This window comes from Odontesthes bonariensis, chromosome 1, assembly GCF_027942865.1.
Source record: "Odontesthes bonariensis isolate fOdoBon6 chromosome 1, fOdoBon6.hap1, whole genome shotgun sequence".
NCBI lineage: Eukaryota > Metazoa > Chordata > Actinopteri > Atheriniformes > Atherinopsidae > Odontesthes > Odontesthes bonariensis.
In genome coordinates, this window is record NC_134506.1 from 15,784,670 (window position 1) to 15,808,884 (window position 24,215).

The following is a 24,215-nucleotide window of genomic DNA, read 5'->3' on the forward strand; positions in this document are numbered from 1 at the left end:
TTTAAAAACTAATAAAATGCCCAGAGTTTTGTAAAGAAAAAAAAGAAGAGAAACCTCCCCTCAGTTTTGCATAAGATTAATTGTCATGGTTCTTTAAAGACATTGTGTTACACTTTTGAAATGATGGGCCAGCTCATCTCAAGTGCATCATATTTATTTAAATGAATAACCTGCAAAACAGGAAAATACAGCAGGTTACAGGAGCTGCTCTGTGCGTTTGGTCTATAAACGGCTTCATCACGCGCTGACCAACTTCTTCTGCTAGCCAGTAACAGTAGAACATTTGCACTGCATAACCCAACAGTAAAACTGTCATGTTCTATGTGAACTTTGCCTGTATTTGTGTTGCCTTTTCTCCCCCTACTGGCGTTTAAGAGTAGTTCATTACTTTGTTTATTTACGCTTTTATTTGGAAAAGGTAGATTTAGTCACATGACACTGTGCAGAGTCTGATCAGGAAGAGCTTAGTGTCTACATGCCATGCGGCCTGCTTGCAGCTCCTGCTATTGTCTCCTTTCCTCCTACTTTTGTGCCTTGGAAAATTATCGCTTGTGAGTTGAGTTTACATTTTCAGTTAATCTTGTTGTTACACAGATTCCTGGAGTGTATTGTTACATAAATGTTTGGTTTATTTATATGTAAATTCTGCTACTGCTAAATTAACAGTTATTAACAATTTGTATTGTCATCTTCTGTGAATATATTGTTATTTTAGTAACAATCCAGTAATTGGTAATTATCTTTGTATCATTTCAGTTTTACAAGATAAAATATTGTTCATGAGAATGAAGACAACAGTAAAGGCCATTCAACTTTACTCCAGCCTCTGAGTTCTCTTGGATCTTGTTCGCTATCTGTCAATTTGTGTACAGACACACACACTGAGGGCAGAATAGTAAAAAAGCGTTCTCACAACAGGCACGACAGCTTGGAAAGCAAGGTACTGTGCAAGCTCAACGCCTTTCTCTCAAAAGTCTCCATATCTCCTCTTCTCATACATCATTGGAGAAGCTCAATTTATGACGTCACATGCTAGTGAAGTTGGACAGGGTCAATCACCCGACAAAAATCATGGTGTTACAGAGAAGAACGCAGCACCCAAAGCAAAATCACAGAGTTCTATCTCCTCCACCTCATCTAATTCTTCCTCTGCGAGCAGGGCAGCAACCAGAGCCCGTGCTAAAGCTGAAGCCGCACGTGCAAGTGCCCCTTTCGTTCAACGCGAAGCTGAATTAAAGTTAGCAGAGGCTCGTCTAGCCGCTGAGTTGAAGGTGGAAGAGGCCCGTCTAACTGCAGATGTGAAAGTCAAAGAGGCACGCATTATGGCTGAGTTATCCACTTTAAAACATGAGAAGGAGGTAGCTGTAGCCTTGGCAGAAGCTGAAGTCCTCGAAGCAGCAGCAGAGGCAGGTGAGAGAGAGGGCAGTGCGAGTCACCGCGATTCAGTTCACGTCACCATGCAGCGCACCCACGACTATGTCGAACAGCACTCCAATCTCAGTGACGCAGGGCCTCCAGAACTTCAACCATATACACCATCCTTGTTGCCACTTATTCAAATCTGACGTCCTAACAGATAAAAAAGAGCGCATCCCTAACATTGACAGTGGTGCTTCTCACGTCTTACTTAAGAGTGATGTTCCTGCAGCAAATCAGCCTGAGAGGGCAACGCCGGTGGTTCGCCAACGCACCACGACGGACAACGACAACCACAAGGCACAGCAACCCAAAAGGCAAACGTCAGCAATTCATCACCAGCCCCCTGCTAACCCTCCCTTCGCAGAGCCAGATGCTTTCTCTTTCAACAAAGTTTCATTTCAGCCGCATACTGACGATAGGACTGGTATGAGTGATATCACAAGGTACTTAGTGCGTCGCGAGCTTGTGAACTCCGGTCTAGTCAAGTTCAGTGATCGCCCAGAAAGTTACTGGGCGTGGAAATCTTCATTTCACAATGCCATAGATGGACTTAACTTAAGCGCAAGCAAGGAACTTGACCTCTTAACAAAGTGGTTGGGAAATCAGTCTTCAGAGCACGTCAGAAGGATCCGTTCTGTGCACGTCGCTAACCCTGCTGTAGGCTTAAGGATGGCCTGGGATCGCTTAGAGGAGTGTTACGGCTCCCCTGAAGTAATCGAAAGAGCTCTTTTTGAAAGGATAGAGAGCTTTCCTAGAATCGGTCCCAAGGACGCTTTGAAGCTCAGGGAGCTGGGAGACCTATTAAGGGAGTTAGAGTCTGCTAAGTCTGAGGGCTACTTACCTGGTCTCTCATACCTGGATACCGCCAGGGGAGTCAACCCTATCGTGGGAAAGTTACCATACGGTCTGCAAGAGAGGTGGCTAGCTCATGGTTCTCTGTACAAAGAGCAGCACAATGTATCTTTTCCTCCATTTGCTTTCTTCACAGACTTCATATGTAAAGAAGCACGCAGAAGAAACGACCCTAGCTTCACACTCTCAACCTTCCCCATGGTTTCATCAAACAGTTCCCACAGATTCTCCACAGACCCATCGAAGCCTGAACGAGTGGAAAGGAGGTCAGGATACATCAAAAGTCATGTGTCTGCTCACAAAACTGAAGTGGCATACCAACATTCAGCTTCTCAGTCAGACAGTTTGAGCAGCAAGCCGAGCAACATCGATAGGCAATGTCCCATCCATAAAAAACCCCATCCTCTAAAAAAGTGCAGAGGTTTTCGAAGCAAGCCACTTGGAGAGCGCAAGGCCTTTCTTAAAGAGAACAGCATCTGCTTTAGATGTTGCTCTTCTACTGCTTTGCTTTGCAAAGAACTGTGAAGTGGCCTTGAAGTGCAAAGAATGTGAGAGTGATGGCCACATCGCTGCACTACACCCTGGACCTGCTCCATGGGACATTAGAGACCCCTCCTTAGAGCATGGCGGGGAGGGTGAAGGAGTGGCACCTCAGTCAGCAGTCACATCCAGGTGCACAGAAGTTTGCGACAGAGGTGAGGAACCTAGATCTTGTTCTAAGATCTGCCTAGTGAGAGTCTACCCCAATGCACACCAAGACAAAGCCATTAAAGTTTATGCTATTTTAGACGATCAAAGTAACAAGTCATTAGCTAGGTCCGAATTCTTCAACCTCTTCCAAATCAAAGGGTTAGAGTCGCCATATACACTACGTACGTGTGCAGGTACTACTGAGACATCTGGGAGAAGAGCTACAGGGTTTGTGGTGGAGTCATTGGATGAAACGACAAGGGTGATGCTTCCCACACTCATCGAGCGTAATCACATGCCAGACGATCGGTCGGAGATCCCGACTCCTGCAGCTGCGCAGCACCATGCTCACCTGAAGTCCATAGCTTATAAGATCCCACATCTAGATCCAGAGGCTCAGATATTACTTCTCCTAGGACGCGACATCCTCCAGGTTCATAAGGTCAGAGAGCATCATAACGGTCCTCCCAACGCACCCTACGCTCAGAGACTAGACCTTGGCTGGGTTGTCGTTGGCAATGTCTGCTTGAGCTCGGCCCACAAGCCCCAGGCTGTCACTTCCTTTCGGACCAACGTGCTTGAAAACGGGCGTCCGTCCCTCCTTTCTCCATGCCCTAAGCACCTGAAAGTGAAAGAAAAGTTCAGCACCACAGTCTTTGATGACTGTAGCCTCGGCAGCTCAATCTTTGAAAGAACCAAGGATGATGATGAGGTGGGTCTCTCCATCGAAGACAAGCTTTTCCTGGAGCTCATGGATAAAGAGATGTTCATGGACAACACCAATAGCTTGGTGGCACCTCTTCCATTCCGATCCCCTCGGCAACAGCTCCCAAACAACCGAGAGCAGGCTCTCAGTCGCCTTACTTCTCTTCGACGCACGCTGGAAAGAAAGCCTGAAATGAAAACTCACTTTCTGAACTTTATGCAAAAGATCTTTGATCACGACCAGGCAGAGTTAGCTCCTCCACTGTCAGAGGGAGAAGAGTGATGGTATCTTCCCATCTTTGGTGTATACCACCCTCGTAAGCCAACTCAAATCAGAGTTGTTTTTGACTCCAGTGCCCAGTATCGTGGTGTTTCATTGAATGACGTGCTACTTACTGGCCCGGATTTGAACAATAGCTTACTTTGCGTCTTGCTGCGTTTCCGAAGAGAGCCTGTGGCTGTGATAGCGGACATCGAACAGATGTTTCATAGCTTCATAGTCAGAGAAGACCATCGAGATTTTCTCCGGTTCCTTTGGTTCAAGGACAACGAACCCAGCAATGAGATTGTCGAGTACAGGATGAAAGTCCACGTATTCGGCAATAGCCCATCACCGGCGGTAGCCATCTACGGTCTTCGTCGTGCGGCATTACATGGAGCAAGCGAATACGGCACGGATGCCAAACACTTTGTAGAGCGACACTTCTATGTCGATGACGGCCTCAAGTCCCTCTCATCAGCGGCTGAGGCCATCGACCTGCTCAAAAGAACACAAGAGTTGCTTGCTGTCTCGAACTTGCGGCTCCATAAGATAGCATCAAACGCCTCTGAAGTCTTGGAAGCCTTCCTTCCAGAGGACCATGCAAAGTGTCTTCAGAATCTGGATTTTGATGACAACTCAGATCACATCCAACGTAGCTTAGGGCTTAGCTGGGATCTCAAACATGACCTCTTTACTTTCAGAGTGGCTGCTACAGAGAAACCCTTCACTCGTAGAGGTGTTCTAGCCACTGTGAACAGTCTTTTCGACCCTCTCGGACTCGTTGCACCAGTCGCCATTCAGGGGAAGTTCATACTGCGTGAACTTACCAGCGGTGAGATCCTTGACTGGGACAGTCCACTTCCAGATGAAAAGGAAGCTGAATGGAGAATGTGGAAAAACTCCTTACAAAGTCTGAGTGACTTCAGGATCCCGAGAGCTTACACTCCTACTACCCTTACCACAGCCCGCAGAAAGGAACTGCACATCTTCTCTGACGCCTCGGTGAAGGCCATCGCTGCTGTAGCTTACCTGAAGGTCGTCGACAGCGATGGAAAGTGTCATATAGGTTTTGTCCTAGGAAAAGCGAAACTAGCTCCCGCAGCTGCCCACACTGTCCCGAGGCTGGAGCTGGGTGCAGCTGTATTAGCGGTAGAGATGGCGGAGTTAGTGGAGAGTGAGTTAGACATCAGTGTAGATTCATTGCAGTTCTACACAGACAGCAAGGTTGTCTTAGGATACATATATAACCAAACCAGACGTTTTTATATGTATGTTTCCAACAGAGTACAGCGGATCAGAAAGTCCACCAAACCAGAGCAGTGGCACTATGTCCGTACCACTCAGAATCCGGCAGATCACGCCACTCGATCTGTATCCGCAGTTGAGCTTGCTAACACGACTTGGATCACTGGGCCTCCTTTCCTGTCCCTGCCTGAAGGAGCGTCCACTTCAGAAGAGGAGTCATATGACCTTGTCGCTCCAGATCTCGACACCGAGGTGCGTTCTCATGCTACCATGCTCTCTGTTCCTCCAGCCAACCTGGGGTCTCATCGTTTTGAGCGATTCTCATCCTGGAAGTCTTTGGTGAGAGCCATAGCATTCCTGACACACGTCACTCAGTCTCACGGGAGCTCCGCTATGGTCAAACACAAAGACTGTAATGGCTGGCATCTATGCAAAGGGCCTCATACAGCAGAAGAGCTGCTCAAAGCAGGAACTCTCATCATCAAGTCTGTGCAAAGAGAGACCTACAGCAAAGAGTTCTCTTGTCTAGCTGCCGGGAAGAACATCTCAAAAGATAGCCCTCTAGGAAAGCTGAATATCTATGTGGACGAAGATGGACTTCTAAGAATAGGAGGTAGGCTCAACCAGTCGGCACTCGACGCAAGAGAAAAACTGCCTCTTGTCATCCCAGGCCGCAGCCATATCGCAACGCTGCTCGTGAGGCATTATCACGAAAAGGTCAAACACCAAGGTCGTGTTTTTACTGAAGGATCTGTCCGCTCAGCAGGGTTCTGGATTGTTGGGGCCAAGAAATGCATCAACGGTATCCTTCACAAATGCGTCACATGTAACAAGTTTCAAGGGAGAGCTGCTGAGCAGAAGATGGCAGATCTGCCCCCCGATCGCCTGAGTACAGAGCCACCCTTCACCTATGTGGGTCTCGACGTGTTCGGCCCTTGGACTATTACAACAAGACGCACCCGAGGAGGTCAAGCTAACAGCAAAAGGTGGGCCGTACTTTTCACGTGCATGAGCACACGTGCCGTGCACATAGAGTTGGTCGAGGCAATGGACACCTCAAGTTTCATTAACGCCTTGCGTCGTTTCTTTGCTCTGCGGGGACCCGCTAAGCAAATCCGTTCCGATTGCGGAACCAACTTTACAGGCGCCTGCAAGGAATTGCATGTACTCCTCACGGATCCCGATGAACCCAATGTTAGAAGGTATTTGAGTGAAGAAAGTTGCACTTGGGTTTTCAATCCTCCCCATTCTTCCCACATGGGGGGAGTTTGGGAGCGAATGATTGGCATCTCCAGACGGATATTGAACTCCATGCTCATGCAAACCAGCCCTTCACGCCTTACTCATGAGGTGTTGTCAACCTTTATGGCAGAGGTCACGGCGATCATTAATGCCAGGCCGCTTGTGCCTATCTCTTCAGACCCAGACTCACCTTTTCTTTTGACCCCTGCTTCACTCCTGACACAGAAGGTGTCTACTTACCCTCCTCCTCCGGGAACCTTTGACAGCAAAGATCTCCACCGCCAGCAGTGGAGACAGGTCCAACATCTAGCCAATACCTTTTGGAACAGATGGAGACGCGAATACTTACCAACACTTCAAAGTCGTAGTAAGTGGCAGGACGTACGTCCTAATCTGAAGATAGGTGACTTGGTTCTTCTTAAGGATAGCGAGGCGAAGAGGAACGAGTGGCCGATGGCTCTGGTCACGAAAACTTTCCCTGGCCAAGATGGAAAGGTCAGGAAGATTGAACTCAAGGTCACGAGGTCTGGGTCAGCTAAGACTTTCTTGAGACCCATCTCTGAGACGATTCTTCTCAAGAGTGCGGAAGACACAGAGTGAATTTAGCTTCTCTGTTAACACATGCTCGGGTTATTAAGATAGTGGTATTTGGATAATACCAGACGGGGAGTGTCATGTTCTATGTGAACTTTGCCTGTATTTGTGTTGCCTTTTCTCCCCCTACTGGCGTTTAAGAGTAGTTCATTACTTTGTTTATTTACGCTTTTATTTGGAAAAGGTAGATTTAGTCACATGACACTGTGCAGAGTCTGATCAGGAAGAGCTTAGTGTCTACATGCCATGCGGCCTGCTTGCAGCTCCTGCTATTGTCTCCTTTCCTCCTACTTTTGTGCCTTGGAAAATTATCGCTTGTGAGTTGAGTTTACATTTTCAGTTAATCTTGTTGTTACACAGATTCCTGGAGTGTATTGTTACATAAATGTTTGGTTTATTTATATGTAAATTCTGCTACTGCTAAATTAACAGTTATTAACAGTTTGTATTGTCATCTTCTGTGAATATATTGTTATTTTAGTAACAATCCAGTAATTGGTAATTATCTTTGTATCATTTCAGTTTTACAAGATAAAATATTGTTCATGAGAATGAAGACAACAGTAAAGGCCATTCAACTTTACTCCAGCCTCTGAGTTCTCTTGGATCTTGTTCGCTATCTGTCAATTTGTGTACAGACACACACACTGAGGACAGAATAAAAACAGTTTAGTATTAACACACCAGTCGATACATTTCTGCATCTTGTTCTCACACACAACAGGTATCAACTAACTTCAACTTATAAAAATGTATTTTATAAACTCCTACCAACATAAATTCCAATAAAACCCAAAAGAACGTCGGTTTTCCACCACGCGACTGTCCTGTATAACGGGCTACATCGTTAGCAATGCTACATCAGAACACCCAACAGACGAGATTTGCGTCTTCAGCGTCTCTTTCTCACAAAGTGCTCAGTATACACCTACTGTTACCTCTAATCTATGTATTTATCATCCAGCTTACCCATTGCTCCCCGTTGTATGGTGTAATGTGTGAGGTATCTCCTCCTCCTTATGTGGAAATAGTTTGAGTAGTGTGGCCTGCTTTGCGAAAGAACAAACAAACCAGCAGCTCCATCTGAGAGTGATCCAAAAAGATGTGAAAAATAAAGAGGTTCATAGAGAAACTGAATGGTTATCTATCTGAAAACCTGCTAAAGTGTCTCTTCCGTAACAATTCCTCAAAGTCATCTATATTAAACAGCTGGTCTCACAGAGGGGTTGCCACCCTGAAAAATAAACTAATTCGTTTTCATTCAGCCTCTTGGCTGTTTGATTGGTTGCACAGTTGACCGCGTGTCCCAGTTTAACTGGTTGCACCACTTTGAAATGAGCAACCACGTAAACCTTTTCATTGTCACCACTGTCAACTTCCTTCATGCTTTTCGCTGTGTGCTACAAGCTACCGTTTGTCTAGAGTGCCTGCACGTTTGTTTTTACAACAGAGTTCAGGTGATTCCTTTTACACATGCACAAATACAAACCACGCGAAGCCATCTGTCCCGAGTCGGGAAGCATAAGAACGACTGTTTGCCACAGTGGTCCTGCAGTGTAACTTCCTAACCCTCTACAATCCCGGAGGTTAGGAAGGTGGACTCATGCCTCCTGAGGAGATGGAGAGCATCTTTAAAGGAAAAATACAACAAGCGTCCATGAGAATGATGGAGAAACACAAGAGAAATAAGGACTGCGGTGGTGCAAGGCACCTGATTACTTACATTATTCAACAGCAGGGTAAGAAACATGTTCAGATCATGAGAAATCATCAAATCTGCTGGATGGTTCTGAAAGTTTTTCCCTAATTGCTCATCTGCTCTAATTCCACTGAGGACTGGCTGAGGAGGACATGTTGCCTCTGCTGTATTATCAGACATATTTCATACACATTATTCCAAATGTACAACATTATCCAGAGCATTTTGCATGTGTTCCAAAAAAGAACAAATAAAAAAGTCATCCTTAATTGTGGACAACTTGTTAGAAATCATTTTCAATACTGTCTGTTTACTTGAACCATTTTACATTTAGATGCTTCAGAAACACAAAAACATGGGGTTGTTTACTTTGACAGGTAGAAAGGCGCTGAATCATAAATACCAAGCGCAGAGCATCAGTGTTTTGTAAGAGCTCCTCAGGGTCACCTGAAAGACGTGAAACTCCAGATGTCCGCTTTGAAACTAGGCCTACAGTTTATGTTTGTTTATATCATGTGCATTAACAAAAAAAAAAAGCCATCAGTCTGGGATTAAAACATGAGGAAGCGACACTCTCCAAAATGATGATGGGAAATTGAGAGAGAACCTAATAAATAAATAAATAAAAATAAAAAAAATCATGCCAAATGGTGTGTACACCATGCCAGTGTCAGCCGAGCTTCCTGATAGTTATTGTTGCGGTGCGTGGGGGGGGGGGGGAATTCAGTGTACCTGTGTTGGTGACGTCACAGTTACGGATGAACTCACCTGTTTCGGGGTGTGGTCAGAGAAGAGCGCAGTCTCAGCCACCGAGATAAGAAAGGCTTCAGTCAAACGCTCAGGATGAAACAATGACCAGCAGAGTCTAACATTCTCTGCCTTTTGTGCTTCTTCCATCCTTAAATTCATCCTCCTCGTTTAATTTTTTTGGCATCCGATCCTTTTCTTTTTTTATGCGGAGCGGGAGGACTTTTTGCAGCGTCTAAAGACCGTCGTCATGGAGAGGCTACCTGCCGCGTTCCTCCTGTTGTCGCTTCTAAAAGGTAATTTTCGATTCTTTGCTTATTGAAAGAATGATGCTTCAGAGCGAGTTGGGTATTTTACCTTTTTAAGACGAATGGATTTATTAATCTGTAGTTCTTTATCTATTTCGACTGTGTGGAGTATCGGTCACGTGACTGTTTGTTTATAAGAAACACTGTCTGTTTACAGTTCTCACTTCTTTGTTTACAAGAAACAAACAGGTAAAACTTTGTTTATGTTGGTTTTCGCCAAAAAAATCTGCTTTTACACAGTTACAATTTGCTGTGATGGCGCACAGAGTTTGTTGGTTACTTTATTGGTGGGCTTCCCTCAGGCAGATGGTGGTCCTGCAATATGTTTTAATTATAGCTCAGCATTTAATATTTTTCCAGCTTTGTTTAAAGGACTATTGCTACATGGCCCCATTTAGTTGAAGTCAGCCGGCTCTCTTTACACGCCTGTTCGAATGTTTCTTGGTATTCCCAGTTTCACAGTAAGCCATTTCCTGTCTTTTGTCAGTGTCACCTGTTTTTCTGGTTCTGCCACTTTGACATCAACCCCTTGTTTGAGAGAAGGGCTGACACACGCATTGTTTCACTCTTCTGCTTCCTGGAGCTGAATGATGAAAATTGCCCTCTTCTCAAAACTTCCAGCATCAAGAATAAAGTTTTTGGAACAAACACTGTGTGTCACCACCTGGGTGCTGTTTTCCACAGGGTGTCTGGGTATTCAGGTGATTGTTCCACAGCAGGAGCGCAGCACGGCCCTGTTTGCCTCAGTGATACTTCGCTGTGACTACACCACCTCTTCAAACCTCCAAGATGTTCTCGTCACTTGGAAATTCAAATCCTTCTGCAAGGACCCTGTGCTGGAGTACTACTCTACAGGTAATACGAGACCCACAGACCTGTTTAAGGTCACAGGGATGCTGGTTTGATTTGCATTTTAAGCCATTTTTTCCCTGATTTTTATTTTTGACTGTTGGCACAGCTAGCAGAAAAAAAGCATGAATTGCTGAGGAAAAGACATCTTCCGTGCTTGAGTAAAAAATGTCTTTTTATTCGCCTGGATTATTTTCATTATTGAGAATTAAGAGGGGTCATTATATTGCATATGGATACAGATGAGACACTAATACTCAGGAGAAACGCTCCACCGGGATGATGACCTCAACCTCGTCTGGGTCGCCGTTAATTTCTATGCGCAAAACTGAATCATGTTGTTTACCTTCAATTATGATCAAAGGAAATTTTACACCAAAATCTTTTTTTTTTTTTATACATTTTCGTGTAGCTTCACTCAGTAACCATGCTAATTTCCCCTTCACATTTCTTGTTTATTTGACAAAGGAAACACTTACAGTTTAGGGAGCTGCTGAGAAACCTCTGTGTTTTTGCATAGATGAGATCGGTGTTCACTTTGTGAGGGACAGTGTTAACTTTTTGATGAATGATGATGCATAGTTTGCATGCAAACATTTGCTCTTTGGAATTCTCATAAACTGCAGTTGGTGAGAATGTCTCTGCTCCTGCAGATCTTTAATCATCTCAATCAAAACTCTAGACAAAGTATTAATGAGTCAGTCAAGTCCCCTGGTGGCCTTGAATATTTATTCAGAATTTCTGCTCATTCCAACTAGCAGTTGTTGAGAAGTATCTGTGTGGACCAAAGTGGTGGACCGGCCGACACTGTTTTGTTCTTCAGGCCCGTCACAGGAAGGATTATTGTCTATAATAAACATCACCTCTTTTTTTTTTTTTTTTTACAGCTTACCAGTCTGCTCTACAGCTGGGACAGGACCCAGCTAACGACTGTCCGGACCGTCAGCGGACAGTTCGCACTGTGGTCCAGAAGAGGGGAAGCAGCGAGGCTATATTGGGAAACGAATACCGGGAGCGCAAGATCTCCGTCCAAAACAGTGAGCTCATGCTACTTTTAGCCAAAATGAGTTTTTATTATAAGGAGCACAGAGCTCTTTGTCATCCAAGTTACACCTTATTGTTTTGCTTAATCTTATTAATGGAGCTGAAATAATCTTTTGATAAACAGATTCGTAGATTGAAGAAGAATTTTCTTTGTTAAATGTATTTTTCTCTTAAAATTCTGGTTGTGGTTTCTGAAGTATCTGGAATATTGTGATGGCCTTTGACCTGTTATTTAGTTCATTAAATGTTGTTGTTATGTTATGGGTTTCTTTCAGAAGAATTTAAATTGTTGTCACTTTTTATGGACCAAACCATTAATAAAGTGAGACAATTATCCAGGGAGTGCTCACTATATTATTCACAGCTTTGCTGTATGATCAGTCGATTAACAGAGCAAATTAAAATCATTTGATGTGATATCTTCTCATTACAACTGATGTACCTCTGTGTGTGCTTGTGTGCATTGGTACAGAGGCAGACTTGGTGATCAATGAGGTGATGTGGTGGGACAATGGAGTGTACTATTGCAATGTTGATGCAGCTGGAGACACCAGCGGAGACTCAGACAAAGAAATCAAGCTCATTGTCTACCGTAAGAAGCAGAAAGAAAATTTCATTAAATGTTCAGTCACAGCTTCTTCTGTTGATGTTATTGAATCTAAATGTGAGCAGCGTTGTCTGATCCCATAAACAGAATCAAGGGGTGTATCCTTAAAATCAGAACTAGTGCAATTTTGTAAGGAAGACGTCTACTTCTTAGAGCACAGCACATTGAGCCCCTATCTTTCTCTCTCCTTTCTCAGACTGGTTAACCGTGTTACTCATCGTCATCGGTGCCCTCCTCCTCATCATCCTCTTCGGTGTCTGCTGCTGCCAGTGCTGCCCTCAGAAGTGCTGCTGCTATGTTCGCTGTCCCTGCTGCCCGCAGCAATGCTGCTGCCCTGAAAAAGGTAGAAGTCGCTGAATGACGCATATTGTGCTTGCATATGCTTTAAGGCTTCACCAACTAAATGGGCTGCATAAAGGCACCACATTCAGAGTCATTGGGAAGGTTGGAAAAAATCAAATAAAACAATTTGAGGAATTAATTTACATTTTGAGGTTTATCAAACAAAGAGCCTGCATACTCTGTGTTAACCCTGAATATTGAAGGATGTATTTCTCTCATCTTTCAGCTGTCATGCAGCATCGCATGATGAAGGAGGCTCAGAGGGCCATGGCTCCCTGGTTAGGTGGACAACCAGTTTATGCACCGATGAGCCATGCCTCCACCCAGATGAACCCGCTGCTCTACTCGGGTACATAAACACACACGAACCCACAAATGCCGCAGAGCAAACCTGTGTTTGACTTTGGTACCTTCAGGTGTTCTGATATCCATCCACTGAGTGTCTCTGACTTTTTATGACCTAACTTTACTCTGCTTTGGCTTTTCAGGTTCTGCCTCAGGGAAGAGTATGCCCCTGAAGCCAATGCCCCTACCAGCCCCTCAGTCTACAGCTTACAGCATGCCTGCTCACAGTGTCCAGGGCGCTCACAGCCCTGCAAATAACAATCAGATGCTGGACTACCTGGAGAGACAGATGCGGGGAATGGATATGACAAGTCCTCTGCTACAGGTGTGTTCTCATGTCTTATTGTGTAAACACAGGAGTGCCAGATTTTTTTAAAAAAAATGTTTACTTGTAAACCCTTTCTGCTGTTGTTGATTTTATTGTGTCATCTCAACACGAGGAGGCCTCCACTGAGGTGTTTACAGTGGTGTCACTTTTATGGCAGCTAAATTTGTTCTCAGGGTGATATTTTATATTTTTGGCAGCAACAAGGACACAATGGGCAGTCTCAGCAATCCCACTGCAATTTTTCTAGGAATTGCACATTATAGTTTGCCATATAATCTTCTTTTCAGAGGACTCGCACAGATTATTCTACTCCACCACCATTTTGCAAACTCCCACACAAATGATTCGAAGGTTGGAAGACACTGAATGAATATACTACGTATCTTGTAGATTTACTTTTTAAAATGTAAGTCAGCTTGTGGAGATGCTTTGAATTGAAGTTACAGGCAGCTAAATGTGAAGGGAGACGATTATGTTTCTATCTTAAAATGTATTTGAATCTTTTTTGTACTTTTTATAAAAAAATAATAATAATTTATTGAGTAGTTCAGGGGATAGAGTGGAGAGAAGATTGATTCCCATCTTCCTTGTTCACATGTCTAAATATCCTTAAGAAAGATTCCAAGCTTCCACATTGCCCTCCTTAAATTCCTAATTTGTAAATTGCTTTGGATGGAAGTTTCTCCCACTTGCAGTTAGGATTTTGGGCACTGCTCGTATCTTTGAATGTGGTTACATGTCCCCATAGTGGTTTTGAGTTGTATTTGATTTATTTTGTCTTTTGGCCTCTTCTTCCCATCAATCCCAGCAACCTCCACCCTCCCACATGCACCACATGCAACCTCCACCCTCCCACATGCACCACATGCAACCTCCACCCTCCAACATGCACCACATGCAACCTCCTCCCCAGCACATGCCCATTACTGTCCCATTTTCCCCCGGCCCTCCCAGCATGATTTCAGCGCTTGATGATGGTCCGACAGAGCGTCGTGTCATTACACTTCCTCCAATAAGGGAGCAGCCGCCAGGAAGAATTCCACCCCCCGCACCTAAAAGTCGCCCACCAAGCTCCAGCGAGAGCAGCCGCAGTGGTTACGGTCGCGGTAGTGAGCGAGGAGCACCAGGGAGGCGTTACCCCTCACCAGCCAGATCTAGAGGTATTCCCCGGAGCTACAGCGAGGAATCACTGGACGGGAGAAGTCATGGCAGGTCACGAGCAGGCATGGACCGCCCTCGCTCCCGTTCCAGGGATGACTTGTTTGACAGCAGGTCCAGAGGAAACTACTCCCCTCCAGCATCAAGACGCTCCCGAGGAGGATCCTGGAGCTCAGACGATGAGGTCAGCAGCAGGAGAGGAGGAGCATCAGGAGGAGGGAGGAGAGCAGGTGGAGGCTGGGCCGACAAACCTCCCAGCTACTCGGAGTACGAGCCTGGGCAGAAACCAGGAGTACGGAGGAATGAACACTACTCTGTAAGACAATCACTGCTTTAGAAGATTCAAATGCATACGAGCACATCTTAACATACAGATTCTGAAAAACATAGTCCTTGTCACAATGCTAACTACTCTTGAAGTGAATCTAAAGTTGGTGTGTCTCTCTCAGGACAAGAGTTCTCGCAGTGGCACCAGCGTCGTCATCTGAGCCCTCCAGCTGTGAAACGCCCTGTGATCTCTGTTTCTGAGGACATGCACAACTCACTAGCCCTTTTTCCTGGCTACTGGTAAACTTTTAAAGGTCACCATTTGATCTTTTAAAAGGAATAATGCACAAATTCTTTATTACATTTTTGACGAGTGAAAAGCACTGAAAAGGAATACAAAAAAAATAACTGTTTGATTGAAAGTCGGAGAAATTTGAGATGATAGATTTTAAAAGGAATCCTTTAAGGACGCTTGTACATTTTTTTTTTTTTTTTTCTACACAGTTTGAGGAGAGCCATGCAAGTTTGAACTGTGACAGCTGAGTAGATACTGGATCATAGTGCCCTCTGCTGGCTTGTTAGTATAATTAAAGTGTTCTGAAGGGATCGGGACTATAAAGCCTGTTCTTCAATTATCATTTTGTTTTACTTAAAGTACAATGTTTATTGGGTTGCAACACAGTTAATTCTTCATGTGTGCTAAAGCCATAAGACAGTAAACATGTCATGAAGAAGAAATTGCTCTCAGGGCCAGTTAACAAGCCACACCTGTTACATGAACAATTTAAACCTCATAAATATGAAAACACGCATGTTAAAGCTTTTATGCATCACTTTTGTAAATAAGTTATCTTTCACATCTCCTGGATGTCTTGAAGGGACAGCAGCAGATTTGTTAAATACTCATGGAAGCTGTTCAGCCAGTACTTTGTGCGTAGAGTGAATCACATTTTTGCACTTAGTGCTCATCAGCAGATGTAAACTCCATGTGTAAGTCAGTCTTTTGAATGGTGGCGATGTAGGAATTAAAGAAATGTACAGAATTTTTACTGACCCGGAGACTAATTTTACCTATTTAGTTGTTGGAACAACATGAAAATGTACATTTTTATTTGATCTTTCTCTTGTTTTAACACTGTACAGTCAGCATGTGTTCATTAAATATATTGATAATAAACCTTGTTCCCTTTTGGGTATAAATGTTTGTTCTCATTCCTTTCCAACTATGACTTAAAATAGTGGATATGAAGTTGTCCAGGTATGGTAATATATCAACTATGATTTACAATAAACCTTGGTGGGACAATAGAAACAAAAGCTAGATATCGACTTTTGTTTGCTATTTAGCTTTTGGGGGGACAAGTTTTGCTTCTTTCCTTTTTATTTTAATCATTTTAATTCAATATTAAGCTTTTGTCATATGCAGCTCTGTCTTGTAAGACTATCTTGTATGCTAAAATATTGCAAATGCCATATTGATTTTCAGACTCATGATTTTCGGAAACATGAATGCAGCCATCGGACCTTTCTCTGGGTTTTGTAAATGTTACAACTTTGCCCCGTTAAATTTATAGATGTCTGTGTAGTTTTTTATTTAAAAGGTAAGACGTTAAAAGCTTGACATGTTAAATGTTGGGCTACAGTTGTTCCACGATGGTGGAATGACCTACCAAGTGCTACAAGGACAGGGGCGTCCCTGTTTATCTTCAAGAAATTGTAGAAGACCCAGCTCTTCAGAGAGCATCTCCTACCCCTACTACTGCACTTTCTCTTTCTGATTTCCCTATATTCCTGCACTAGCTGTAATGTTATATCTTCATTTGTAAGTCGCCTTGGATAAAATTGTCTGCCAAACGCATAAACGTGAGCATAAACATACAGTACATGGGTGAAAACTAGAGAGTAACCATAGAGTGCCATAAAGCTGTGGTTCCTAACACAGGGATGTCCAAAGTCGGTCCTCGAGGGCCGCTGTCCTGCAGGTTTTAGATGTTTCCCTGCTTCAACACACCTGATTCATATGAAATGGATCTCTTCAAAAAATTGTTAAAGCAATACTATGTAACATTCTACCTGAAAATAACAGCTTGAAAAAAATTGTGCGGCTAGAATGAGTTTTAGGGAGGAGCTCCATAATGGGCTTTTTGAGAAGTTACATTGTATTGCTTTAAAGCAATACCTCTTTTTGAGAAGTTACATTGTATTGCTTTAAAGCAATACAATGTAACTTCTCAAAAAGCCCATTATGGAGCTCCCCCTACAGGCTTGGAGGTAATGTACGTGTAATGTAAGGTAATGTAAGTGCTGTTGAATTTATGTTAAAAATAATATTTCACGATTTCATCTTGTTGAATAATTTAGATTGTGTTATTTAAGTAAATTTATATGTGTGTAATAAAATGGTTTAATTTCATGACGTATTTAATTTTGTTTATCGGTGCAGTGGTGTTTTGGCCCGGAACCAATGTTTATTACCTGTGTGTTGCCGCGGCAGATTTAATTTGAAACTTACTGTTAAGCGTAGCTGAAGACATCAAGAACCTCTCTCACAGCAAGCGGCTAATGAGGTATTTTTTGTGTGTAAATGAAGCATTTTGTTTATGTTTATAATTTGTGACATTGTTTCTTTGTTGCGAACCATATATGTATGTTTGTACCGGCAGTTCTCACGGCGTGAATTGGAGAATAAATGTGATATAAATGCCAGTAAGAACCACGATCCGTGTTTGCGTTGTGACGAGAGCTACAGTCAGGGCTGGACTGACAGTCGGGCTCACCGGGCATTTTCCCGGTGGGCCGACGCCCCTACCCAGGCTCCGCCCTCGCAGTGACGCAACACCTTCGGCTCTGCTCGAAGAATCTCGAAGAGATTTGAAAGTCTATGTTAATCAGGCTACGACGCCCCACGATTTCATGTTGACGGGGCTAGTCCAATGAAATCTCTCAGCACCTCTTTGGCCCGCCCCTCCCCTCACCGTTGACACAGGTCATCAATCCTACCATTTGAGCTGAACGGACTAGGAGAGAACAGTCAAAACCGAAATGGATAAACAAACAGAAACGAAAGGGTGGTGCACAGAAGCTGCGAGATAAAAGGCTAAAAAGCCTACAAGCAGCAAAATGTGCGAAGCTTACTGACATGTTTGCAAGTGCTTCTACCACGACCACAGCACCGGGTGCAGGGCCATCAAGTGCAGGGGCCAGGGCCGTCAACATCAGCAGCAGCCCCCTGTGCATGAGTGTCTCCGTAGAACAGTGTAGGCCAAACAGAGGAAGAAGCTATGGAGGAGGAGGAGGAGGAGGAGGAGGAGGAGGAGAAGGAGGAGAGACAGACAGACAGACAGACAGACAGACAGGCAGGCAGACTGATTGATTGATTGATTAATTGATTGATTGATTGAGGAGGTCAGAATAGCCGGCCCGGTAAGAAGTAGGCTAATGTTAGGCGAAATGTTAGCAGAATGACGACATGTTTTTATAATGGGAGGACTGAGGGCTCCCCGTGTGCGTGGAGACTTAAATGAGGTATTTATAGATAAACGACTGGTAGGCTACATCTTCACTACATCAGTATGAGGGGAATTGATCATGCTGAAATTGTTTATTTTATCCAGTCAGGCTGGAACACGAATAAAAAACCTAGCCTGTTTTTTTGCACAACCTTGTTGGTTAGGAGGTGGTCACCGACTGTGGTGTGTGTGTGTGTGTGTGTGTGTGTGTGTGTGTGTGTGTGTGTGTGTGTGTGTGTGTGTGTCTCGTGTGTCTGCGCGTGCGCGTTTCTGTCACAGAGATCATTCAGTCTTTATTTTCAACCAATGCTATGAGTAGATTTACTTTATTTGAAGGTGTAAAACTGGCATGTGCCTGTCATTAGCATTACAGTACTTAAACCATCATTATTGTAGGAAAGGCTATAACGTATCTAGTGCCATTCCATTTTGTGGGCTTATGTAAAGTTGACTGGTGTGCAGATATTGCAAATACCCATTGACATCAGTCATAGATATCAAGTGTGTCATTAATGTTCATGACACTCTCATGTAGACACCAAAGTGTTCAGTGTTATTTTAGCTTGTTATAACTATATTGTTTGCAGGTGTTACAGGTTACAGTTGCCCATGTAATATTAGTGAAACATTGCTTTGCTGAAATGGATTGGTAGGTAACCGGAGAAATACGAAATTAATATTCCTGCCTCTGTCATTTTCACCCCCCACTACATCAAACACAGACTGAGGAGTTGCCTTTCTGCCAGCAAACTGGAAGCCTTTATGTTGATGGCCACCGAGAAAGATGTTCTTGTGTCCCTTGATGCTGACACAGTGATTGACAGAGTGGCAGAGAAGAGCGATTTAATGAAAAAACTGCTTTTGTAAGGTGAGGAGATTTATTTAAATGAATACATTTGTGTTAGGATTTAATTGCATTTTTCACAGAAAGTGATGATTTTACTTGTGTGATCGTATAAATATTCATGGTGGGCCGCCATGGCCAAAAAATGCCCGGGCCATTTTTTGGTCCAAGTCCAGCCCTGGCTACAGTGAGAACTCACCTGCTCAACACAGGTAGGAGAGATGAAAGAAACACCGTAACACCCCGACGAGCATCCAGCGCATCAGAGAGGCGACACCCATAAACATTGTCGGCGTAGCAACAAGAAGTAACGGAGATTAGACTGTGTCGAAAGTGCAACTTTACAAGGTAAAGCCAGCAAGTGCTCTGCCAATCTTCAAGCTAAAGTGGTGTGAGAAGTGGCTCAACGTTAAAGCTGCAATCAAGGACTCAGGTCTGTCAACTTACAAACTACTCGCATGTTTGGGATGAATCTGATGTGAAAATGTTTATTAGTGATGATTGTCAAAAGGGTTAAAGGTAGAAAGTTATATCATTCAAGTTAAGATTAAGAATTGTGTATTTTGAGTTGTATCACAAGATTTAAAGGGACATTACAAGTTTAAACTAAAAGTTTGAAAATCTATGCTTATGGAAGATAATCAAGTTTAAAGGGATCTGCTTCTGTGAAACTTTATATTACCTGATGCATTAGTGGCATAATAAATTTTTTTGATATATTCCCTCTGAGGTTTATATTTAGACATTTGTGTTTGAATATATTTCCAAATATTTTCACTTTTTCTATTTGAAGCAAGCTATAAGTTTGATAACTTGCTAATGCTAAAACAGTTATTTGATACCATTTGCATTTAGAAATTAAGTCAAGCAGACTCATGGTGTGCATACAGTGATTAAGAATCTTTGGAGCTATTAACATTTAAGCTTACCATACCTTGCATTAACACATAGTCCCATAGAAATCCAAGTCAATACATCATACACATCACACAGTCATTCAAGCTATCTCAAAATGTCTGACACAAGAACAGAGTCCTGCTATAAAAATACAAGATCACCTGCTGAACCTGAAGCCACAACAAGTGAATCAGCAGAAGTAGAAGGGCCACGAAGAAGTGAAAGAGTTCGAACCCTGACAGAAAAGGGAAGAGAGCTTGAAGAAGAAAGGCTAAAGACCTTACAACGTCGATTTAAAATCACCTATGAGAAGTGGAGGTATCATGCAAGAGTAGGCAAGGAAATATTGTCTGACACAGCTTCAGAAGATGACGTAAAGGAGCTCATTGAAGGTATTGAAGCTACATGTTCTGAAGTTAAAGGCGGTAGCATGGTTGCCGCGTCTGTCACGGCGGTGGTGGACCGTGACGTCAAAATGACGTTTCAGGCCTGGCGCTTCCCTTGAAAAGACGGCGCAGCGCGTTGTCGTGCACCAGTCGATTTTTGTAACTTGGCGGCGCCGAGCACAACGAACCGGATGGACCGATGTGAGACCAGGCTCAGTGAGGAGGTGCGTTTGTACAGGCAGCTGTACGGAACTGCAGTGAAACAGCACAGGGAGCACGTAAACTCCCCAAACTGGTGCACAGAGATTGGCAGAACTTTGGGGAAAGAGGGAGAGTTCTGTAAGAATGTGTGGAAGAAGCTACGGGACAGATACGTGAAGGCAAAGAAGAGGGCAGAGACTCTGTTGATGCCGGGGGCTTCAAACCTTCACCTCTTTTAACTGAATTAAAAAATTAAAATGATCCGAAAACTGCAGCAGTATCATTAATTACAGTATTCTTGCTCTTGACACCGGCATTGTTTTCTTCTCCACTTTCCTGGTTGTAGAGTAGCAGTAACCTTCACGTAGCAGCGCCACCTCTGTGACGGAGAAAATTGCAACTACTGGCGCGCAACGACTTGCGCCACTATATAGGGTCCTATGGCGGGCACGAACTCGTGACGTCATCAACACCGCTCGCGCGAGCAGACGCGGCAACCATGCTAGAGCCTTTAGGCTATCTATGAAGAGTTATGTAGAGTGCAAATTCCTGAATCAGACGTGCGACGAAGAGTCGACACGTGTATCACTCTCAAATCACATTATTCTACGGGCACGTAGACAACTGTCAGGACATCCAGAGGAGGAAGAGGTAGAACCTTGGCCTGATTTAGGATCAATCCTAAATTCCACAAGTTCTCTATCAAGGTCTCATCAATCAAAGCATAGTTCTGTCAGATCCAGTATCCTCTCAGCCAAAAGAGACGAGGCTGTGGCTGAAGCTGCAGCTGCTCAAGAAGTTCTGGCAGTGTTGGATGAACAAGAAAAGGAAACAACAGAACTACAAAGACTAGAGGCTGAAGATAAACAACGACTGGCGCAGTTTGAATCTGAGAAGCTAGCCAGACAACAAGCAATTCAAGAAAAGCACAGAAAGCTTGATCGCCTAGAAGAAGTAAAGAAACTAAATGCTGCAAGAGCTCGAGCAAAGGTTTATGATCAAGCTGGAAACCACGAAACACTTAACCTACTAAATGATGTTGAATCAGCAGTAGGATTTCCAGTTTCTGTTCCTAAAGATCCATCATTCATTCTTCAATCTCAGCCAGTCATACCCCAAGCCCTTCATGCTTCAAGTCCACTTTTCATTCCGCAATCTCAGCCAGTCATGACACAAGTCAAGTTCACTCCTCAACCCTGCAGCCCACATCACAGGTTCCAGTGACTCAACCAAACATTGAACAGGAACGGAATAGCTCAGATTTTGCTTGGGTCAGTGCACTAGCGCAGGGGTTCCCAACCTTTTTGACTGCACGGACCAGAGCGCAGCTGTAATATTTCAGACGGACCGGTGGGGAATGTTACGTGACGTCACACCACTAGTATCATGTTAACATGCAAAACAGAAACATGACGCAACCTAGTCAAGTCAAGTCTTTTATTGTCAGATACACAGAACAACAGAGTCGGACTGGGCATTGAAATACTTAGGACAGGACACCGTACAGGAACTACCATAACAGGACATAACATGCCGTAACATAAGTACTCGAACAAAAACAGTAACACTAAATAGGCAATGTGAATACTACAAATAAAACTACCTAAACAACATTTACATCAAAACTTAACTCACCCTCAATGTGAACCCTGAGCCTGTTTTCCAGACACAAGGTGATCATAACGCGGTGTTATGTCTGTCAGTGATATGCGCAGCGTGTTCTCAGCATCCAGTCTGCTGCGCTGCTTTGTTTTGGTGACTGTCAAAGCGGAAAATCCAGCCTCGCACAAGTAAGTGGACGGAAAAGACAACAGTGTCTTCAGCGCTATTTCAGCGAGTCCTGGGAATTCTCCCATAACTTTAACCCAAAATGATGAGACTGAACTTTGTATAAATAAAATCTTGAGGCCTCCGTCATTTTTTAACTCCAGTAATTTGTCCTCTTGTGCTGATGGGAGAGATGATGTTTCGGAAGTAAAGGGATCTCGTATCCATTCCTTTCCGACCCTCGGGTCCTTCGCGGAGGGAAAGTATCTCTCAAACTCCGCTGACAGTGCGCGCAGGTGATCCAGGATGAGCGCTCTCAGGTGTGGGCATCCGTCCTCTCCTGTAAACTCCGTGTATGTGTGAAACATGTCACAGACACCTTTCTCCACTCTTTTAGCCCAGGAATCCAGTTTTGCTTTAAAAGCTGAAATTTTGTCGGCCACTTTGAACACGGTGGATGTTTTACCTTGAAGTGACAGGTTGAGCTCGTTGCAATGCGCAAATATGTCACACATGTAAGACAGTTTTGACAACCAGTCGTGGTCTTTGAAGTGGTCGGCAAGCGGGGAGTGTCTCTCGGACAGAAATACCAACAGCGGCTGGCGGAGTTCGAAGACACGATTGAGAGCCTTGCCCCGGGACAGCCACCTGACCTCCGCGTGTAGCAGGAGCCGTTTGTGGTCCTCATCCATACTGTCACAAAGCTGTTCGAACATACGTGTGTTCAGCGCACGTGTTTTGACATAATTTATTATAACAACTACGTCCTTCATGACCTGGTTGAGTTCTGGTGAAAGTCTCTTGCATGCCAACGCTTCACGATGAATGACACAATGAGTGGCTTCGCAGTGTGGAGCCCTCTCTTTTACGCGGGTGATGAAGCCAGATATGCGGCCGGTCATTGCTGCGGCCCCATCGGTGCACACACCAACACACTCCAGCCAGCTGAGTTTACCGGACATGTATTCATCCAAGGCCTTAAATATCTGCTCTCCCGTAGTTTTAGTTGGCAGGTTCAAGGCGCACAGCAAATCCTCCTGCAAGTCATCTTGATAGATATATCTGACATAAACGAGTAAAACCGCCTTGTTTTCCACCCTCGTCAACTTGAATCGCATACCACTTGGATGCGTTTAATCTTTCCAAAAGCTGGCTTTCAACATCCTCCACCATCTCATCTATTCTCCTTTTAACGGTGTTATTGGAGAGAGGAACGTGTCCAACTTTATTTGCTGCAGCTTCACCAAAAAGTAATTGGCAAATGTCCTTGGCTGCTGGCAGAATTAATTTCTCCCCGATGTCAAAGGGCTTTTTTGCTTTTGCAATACGATGCGCGACCACATATGATGCCTTCAATGCAGCTACATTAATGGCAGTTGCGGACTTCATCATCTGCCGCTGGCTGTCCTGTTCTGATCTTCTTCTCTCAAAATATTCAACTGGCTTGTCTTTAATTGCAGGATGTTTCGTCTCCAGGTGCCGAAGTAATTTTGATGGTTTCATAGCTTCGTTTGCTAGCTTCTCTCCGCACACAACGCACAGTGGATTAGGAGCAGCTGCGTCCCCAGATGTGATGAAACCGAATTTCATGTAACTGTCGTCATATTTTCGGTTGAATTTGGATTTCTTTCTTTTCGTTTCTTCATTATTTTCGCTGTCTGTGGGCCTTTTTTCAGCAGCTCTGGTGAAAAAACTTGCCATTGTCGTTTGTTTCTTCATGGTTTCCATGGTTTCCTTCTGCGTTCCCCCCGTTCCTCGTGCAGATGTGACCCTCATCTCCGCCAATTAGAATGTTTACATTGACACGTAACATATTGGCTATAACGATACAATTAAAAATAAAGTAATCTGCCTGGTGATACGTGATGAAGAGGTTTGAATTTTCAAGTAATAGGCTAATTATCGAAA

General features: G+C 44.0%; 3 protein-coding genes across 3 annotated transcripts; 2 read left to right on the top strand and 1 right to left on the bottom strand.

The window, feature by feature from the left end:
- The first annotated feature begins 4,147 nt into the window (after positions 1-4,147).
- Positions 4,148-7,565, top strand: LOC142383459 (uncharacterized). Its single transcript, XM_075469186.1, has 2 exons — positions 4,148-7,326; positions 7,532-7,565. Exon 1 carries the CDS (start codon positions 4,148-4,150, stop codon positions 7,013-7,015), a length of 2,868 nt encoding a protein of 955 aa, XP_075325301.1. The 3' UTR covers positions 7,016-7,326; positions 7,532-7,565.
- Positions 7,566-9,469: 1,904 nt separating this feature from the next.
- LOC142398973 (immunoglobulin-like domain-containing receptor 1) lies at positions 9,470-15,903 on the top strand. Its single transcript, XM_075483306.1, has 9 exons — positions 9,470-9,751; positions 10,448-10,618; positions 11,500-11,649; positions 12,129-12,248; positions 12,460-12,606; positions 12,832-12,954; positions 13,094-13,275; positions 14,087-14,752; positions 14,886-15,903. Exons 1-9 carry the CDS (start codon positions 9,706-9,708, stop codon positions 14,922-14,924), a joined length of 1,644 nt encoding a protein of 547 aa, XP_075339421.1. The 5' UTR covers positions 9,470-9,705; the 3' UTR covers positions 14,925-15,903.
- Positions 15,904-22,177: 6,274 nt separating this feature from the next.
- LOC142383476 (SCAN domain-containing protein 3-like) lies at positions 22,178-23,425 on the bottom strand. Its single transcript, XM_075469187.1, has one exon. It carries the CDS (start codon positions 23,423-23,425, stop codon positions 22,178-22,180), a length of 1,248 nt encoding a protein of 415 aa, XP_075325302.1.
- Positions 23,426-24,215: the final 790 nt, after the last annotated feature.